At 49.6% G+C, this 6,235-nt stretch overlaps 1 protein-coding gene across 1 annotated transcript in view; it reads right to left on the bottom strand.

Moving 5' to 3' along the window:
• Positions 1–605: 605 nt before the first annotated feature.
• Positions 606–6,235, bottom strand: part of LOC142575533 (retinol dehydrogenase 13-like) — a 47,754-nt gene continuing 42,124 nt past the window's right edge. The window contains exons 4-6 of the mRNA XM_075684958.1: positions 5,498–5,693; positions 4,493–4,711; positions 606–2,343 (exon numbers count right to left, since the gene is read on the bottom strand). Coding sequence (XP_075541073.1) covers positions 2,332–2,343; positions 4,493–4,711; positions 5,498–5,693 — 427 coding nt within the window. The 3' untranslated portion in view covers positions 606–2,331. The remainder of the gene's footprint in view (positions 2,344–4,492; positions 4,712–5,497; positions 5,694–6,235) is intronic.

The following is a 6,235-nucleotide window of genomic DNA, read 5'->3' as shown; positions in this document are numbered from 1 at the left end:
ACTGCGCATATTACGATCAAATTGTACGCTGGCGGTAACACACTGCGCACACCGGCAGCCATATGTGTGTAATTCACACACACTGCATGCAAAGGCACTGCGCACCGGCAGTAACGCGTTATGAACACTGGCGGCAACAGTGTACACGTACCGTCAGCATAGATCACACTGGTGACAACAATGCGCGCATATTGTGAGCACGTGTACTGATCACTGGCAGCAGCACACTGCGCATACTGGCGGTGACAGCGTGCATACAGTGTGAACACAGCGTACACTATAGTGCGTACAGTGTGTGTACGTTGTTAGCGCCAGTGTGCAGGGTTCTCACAGTATGTGCTGTGTTGCCGACTGTACCTGTTTGAGTGCTTTGTGTACACTGGCTGTGTATGGGCCAGTGTGATTCAAGTGTGTTCACAGTGTGCACATACACTTTTACCGCCAGTGTGCTACTGCCAGTGTGTGTTCAATGCGTACGTCTTACCACCAATATGCACAATGTAAGCATATCGTGTTAATCCATCCAATCGTCTCTTCTGCCGTTGACGATCTTCTGTGACCGCCATAAGTGCGCAAGTTAAACAAGTGACTCAGAGACAAGCGACTTGTGATTATCCACGCTGACGGAAGTTCTCTTTGTTTCTTTATTGAGAAGTGCGCAACACTTTCATTCGATGTCTCTTCTTTAGACGAGAAGGCACCGAACTCGACACACTGCTGCTGTCCTGGCCTAAATGAAACGTTCATTCTGGACGTATAGCTTTCGATAAACCTATTGTTTTGCAAGTGCGATCTTCGCCTCTGTTCAGCAGTCATTTCGATGTGGCGTGGGCCACAGCTGTGTAAATTTGTTTTTGATAAGGCTGCCTAACTTGCGAATGCTACCAGCTGTCGAGTTTCTCTCTGTGCGGCTGAATGGATGTGTGCTTAACTTACCTCTTTTATGAAAACGCAAACAAGAGAAACAAACAAGGAATAGACTATAATGGAATATTGGAAACACACCAATAAAAACATTGACAATTACTCTCCCTTCGAGCTCACACTCAGGTAGAACATTCTGGATAGGTATCTACAAAACATGGCACCATTCTGCCGATTTGACAGCAGAACTTGTGACTTGTGGGGTTGGGTCATGATTTATACACGCCATGTCATTAAAAAGCGAGGCTGAAAAAAAAAACTTAATTAATATTCATTATATCCGATAATGCCACAGCGTAGTTGTGCTGGTTTTGTTGCCTTTTTCTATGTTAGACGGCGCAGCGCTACTGGCACGTATACTTAGCCTGACAAAGCAATATCCGTTGAAAGTTTATAATATCGGTTCAGCAAAACACTGTCCGATCTGTGCTTCACAATGTAGATCTTGGAAATGATCACAGAACAGTTTCGTCGGTGGGGTTAATTTTCTACCACCTGTCGGGATATCCTTCAAAGATGACGAAACATTCAAGTGCTTATAAATCAACTTTCATTAATATTTGACTTTAAAATCGTTGCTTCCTCCCTCTTTGCAATGCTTGGCAACCACACGCAAAAAAAAAAATAGAACAGCAGTTGCTGTTGGTATAAAGTATTTGGTTTGCTTAAGAACCCACGACGAACGTATATCAATGTGCACACTTTCTCTATCAAAGCTGAATCACCATATATGCGGCCGTGTGACATAGCCTGCTCACAGAGCAATCACAACCGCTAGACCCCCTCTCCGCTACAGGATATGCAGCCAAAAGGTCAACCACGCGTAATCCCCACCGTGCGAAGATACCCCGCGCATTGGTTGCCTTTCCTTCATACTGGCATTGATAGGCGGCTAAATGGACTCTGACGGCCGCACTCCTGACTAGTGTCGCAAAAAAGAAACGTGGAGGTTGAACGTGGTACGTTCCGCAAGCCCTATAACTGACTCCCATCTGGCCGCATGTCCCAGTCAACGTTTATTTCCCGGTGGCCCAAGTAAGTTCGCCGTATAGTCTAGGTTTCTTCATCGCCTATCAGAGTGCGTGCCAGTTTTTCGCTTCGCAGGGATCTCTGAACAAAACGTCACGGGCAACTACAAACAGAGGCGAAGGGCACGGGCCTTTGGACTCCGTAGCAAGCGAAAAGGGACGTTGCAATCGCGTTACACATATACGACATTTGGCAACCGAAAATAAGTACGTAAAGGGCAGGAAAAAAGATAGGACAGCGACATCACACACACACACACACGAGAGTCACAACGATCTGTACACATGAAGGGAAAGGAAGGAAGGATAGAATGAGAACAACAACGAAGGACGCTCGTGCGCATGAGTCAGCGTCTTCACCGTGAACTCCAGCGCCAGGTCAGTCGTCAACCTGGAAAAAGACGGAGGTCATTGCTTCCATCCGCTGACAAGCTAATAAGCGCTTACGATTCACGCAAATGGATAAATTGTGGGTAAAAAAAAAAAAAATACGCTGGTCAGCAATGAACTCTATAAGAGGTGTGTTTTTTTACCCCTCCGAAACAGAATGTACAGCCCGCGCCGCACTTGAAGAGTGAAGCTTTGCATATACGCTTTGGCTTAGTCTCGTGCTGTCCTATCGAAGGGACCCCGCAGTTGTGGCAGGCATTTTTGATAACGCATACATAGTGGAAGCCCGAGACAAGACGTTTGCAGAAGCAGGGAATCTCAACACAGGCACACAGAACCCCCGCTATACGAGACGAGACACCGGTTATAAACAGAGAGAAAGAGAAAAGCAGGCCTGTGTGTGCACGACTTTGGGTGTACGACTTTGGATACGCAGAGCAGGAAAACAGATGGGCAAATTGACGTATCCGCGAAGTGGGCACAAAGGTGGCAGGGAAGTAATGTGCGGGAAAGTAGATAACCAAGTGCAGGGATGACGTAAGGACACTCGATGGGGGGGGGGGAATTAGGGGGGGGAGGAATGGATGAGGTTGATGTTGAACACAAACACGTGAAGAGAAGAGGGAGAGGCCTTTGTCCCGGTGGTGGACGAACTGTGGCTTCCGATTGCGATAATGGTGATATATAATAATGGCGATTGTGGTAAAGAAGGGATTTTCGTTCGACTTAAGCGTGACGCGGGCTGTACTTTCTGATGGCATCGAATGCAAAACAGCGTAGAATAACGCTTTCATAAAAGAACATGGTTCATTTCCGCTTACGTCAAAGAAGAGGCTGTTATCCGTCCATTATGTTAATTTTCTTTTTTCAGGTGGCGCTTTGTCCTGCCCTGGCTCTGGAACTCACGGTAACACGCGATGTTACTCATAGCGGCTTGATTCTTTTTTTTTTTTTTCAAGAAGACTTTACGGCGCCAGGGGTTTGACAACTGATAAAAACACACTGGAAATGGTCACCTCGAAAACAAGGTCGTTTTTCAGGATTAACTCATGCGTTGTGGTCTTCTGGCATGTAAGAACTTAGAAAGCCTACAGGTTCTCCCCTTCAGGGAAAGGCTCGCTACAGCGACTTTATGACTACGGCGGCCGTGCTGTCGCGCCTCACAATGATTTCCACAGGTGCAAGCTACGCATGCACCTTGAGAAGGAGACACGGCGCATTCCATCATCCATCTCTTTTAACGTACGACGACGCCTGCATACTGCACCGCACTTACGTTCAAGTCATTAAGCTAGTCCATTCATTTTACATTGCGGCCGGATCTGTTCGTTGAAGCACCCTGCATAATATGCTCGAAAATCTTCAACCCTAAATTACACGTATCTTACTCTCGAAACCTTCATAGCTGGATAACTTTTCCTGTGGCCTCCAGGTAGGCGGCTTTTATCTCCAGGAAATTTCGTCAAGAGCACATCCGACGGCCAGCTGTTTCCACAGTAGCTTTTCCACAGCGACACTAAAATTTATTGTGATATTTAATGCGTATGTACCGGCCACATACGGTGCATCTACGAAGGAAGGCAAAATGAAGCCAGCGTTGAGGGTGTCCGAATCGGGTCAAATGGCCGGGACGTCAGTGCTAGCGTCGTTCCCTCGCATGCCACAGTGCCTCCTTTTACAAGCCGCAACGACAGGAGTCTGCCTAAAGCGTCACGATTGCTGCAGCCAAGGGCATGCTCCTCGATGGCGACACAGGACCTTTTAAAGGTGCCGAGCTAGCAACCCGCGGGGGAAGGCTTTTCAACGCGGCAGTGCATAGTCATTGGTAAGCCGCAAGGACCACGGTCAACGGTAAACTTCGCTCACATGCAGTTGAAACTGAAAGACTCCTCGTTGGCAAGCAACCTTGCCTTACACGCTATGGGTCGCAAAGCCCAAGGCTGCCATGGTGGGGCCTGTTCGATATAACGTGGGACAGGGCGAAGCTCACGCTATAGATGTGGGCAATGCGGCGGCTGCACGGTTTCGCGCGCGCCTGTAGCGAGCCCTGCGGTGAAGGGAGCGCGCGTCTCCCCCGATCCCTAGGCCTCTTCCTCTTCTTCTTCCTCCTCCTCCTCCTCCTCCTCTTCCTCTTCTTCTTCGGGGCGCACCTGCTGGATGCCCTGCTGCATCCGTTGGGCGAACGCCTCCAGGTTGATCTTGGCCGCCTCGACGCCTCCTCCCAGGTCCTCTTCCTCCGCCTCCTGAGAGAGCGAGAAGGGGATGCCCTTGGAGCGGACCAGCTCCTCGGTGCGCTCCCACAGGCCCCGGGTCGCCTCCTCGTTCCACTCCGAGCTGCGGACGTCGTAGGCGTGGAGGTCCTTGATCACCTGCGACGAATAAACAGACCGCGCGCTCACGTTAAAGAAGCAGTGCGGTCAGGGAATAACGGGGCAAACAATAGGCGACAACTGCAGTAGTGTAGCACCTGACGCTCTTTTCTGTGCGGTCGTTTCCTTACTTGCTGTAGAAGCTTTCCCACCGCAAGATGTATGTATCAGTGCTAGCCCAGAAATAAGCAGTAAAACAACAGGGAGTTTGAGCAATCCGCTTCACTGACTGCGAAGAGCGTGGTGAAACGCTTCTATACGCGAATTTCATGACTTTCGCGTGGAACTATTGGGTAGTCCTTCCACAGGAGCCTGCATCAGGGCGCAATGTCTCGCGATCTCCTTCGCAACGTCACATGCATGGTCCTTTACAGAAACAAGAACCAAAGTATGAAGCAAAAGAAAGAATGCTCAAAACCCACTGCTTGCCTGCTAATTAAAGTGGTTAACGAAGCGAACTTTTTTTCATCTGCGCGCTTCCAAGGGAACTGCAGTCTATATCGTCATCCAATTACTTGCACTCTAAGGAAACCGCTGAAGCACTTTCGGCTGCCTATATGACAAGCGAAAAGGTGGCCGTTCAAAAGGAATGCTGGAAGCGACACGTCTAGAAATGCGGCATAGTAACGAAGTGAGCTGGTCATGCAGCTGGGATCTGTGTACCCTGAGTTTCTGTAACAGAGCCGCGGTGACGCTGGATCTCAGCGTCCATTTAATTGGAAGAGGGAGTAATGTTCACAGGTCGGCAGCTGCACAGCTATACAACACTGCGACGCTCCAACCCACCTTTCCGGAGTCCGACTCGATCTTGCGTGCCATGATGGCGTAGAGGACCGACTGCACGGCTTCCTCGGTGGAGCGGAACATGATGCGAGCGAAGGTCTGCATGAAGCGGCCCTGGAATCCCGGCAGGTTCTTGTACAGGCTGGTGGCTATCAGACCCGGATCCACGCAGAAAGCGGCCACGTCGAACGGACGGTACCTGCGAGGGGGGTTGGGACGTACGTGCGCCCATGTGAATTCGGCAGTGGCGGCCAGCTGTTCGAGATGCGTGTATGCAGGTTTCTGCGTAATGAAAAGGCTCGAGGAAGCGTATGTACAAACGACGCTCTGGTTCTCTGCGCCCTTCTGCTGTAGTGGACGCTATATATTTGCACATTGTCCCGTAAAACGGTCACCAGAAAAAGGAGAAATACGTGTAAATATATACATGCTGGCCGAAGGGTATGCTAACAAGGACCTGTCTTTGTGCGTTCAAATTTCTCCGATAATGCTTTGCGGTGGGCCAGCTGATTCCGAGACATGCTGGAGATGGTCCTTCGCTGCATTGTTCTGAGAACAGTGCCTGTGAAATGTTTCCTAAAGGAACAGTCTATAGGGCACGCTTGTTTGCATGCCCCAAAGGGGGAGCATGCATGGTACACAAAACAAGTGCTTCGCCAAGCGGGGGAGTCAGTCAGCATGCACAATAAAGACGCGCCTTCTCTGTGCGCTTGCAGAATTATATCCTGTACCATTATATAT

Source organism: Dermacentor variabilis, chromosome 3 (assembly GCF_050947875.1).
Source record: "Dermacentor variabilis isolate Ectoservices chromosome 3, ASM5094787v1, whole genome shotgun sequence".
In the NCBI taxonomy this organism is placed as follows: domain Eukaryota; kingdom Metazoa; phylum Arthropoda; class Arachnida; order Ixodida; family Ixodidae; genus Dermacentor; species Dermacentor variabilis.
This window is presented reverse-complemented; position numbering and strand designations above follow the sequence as displayed.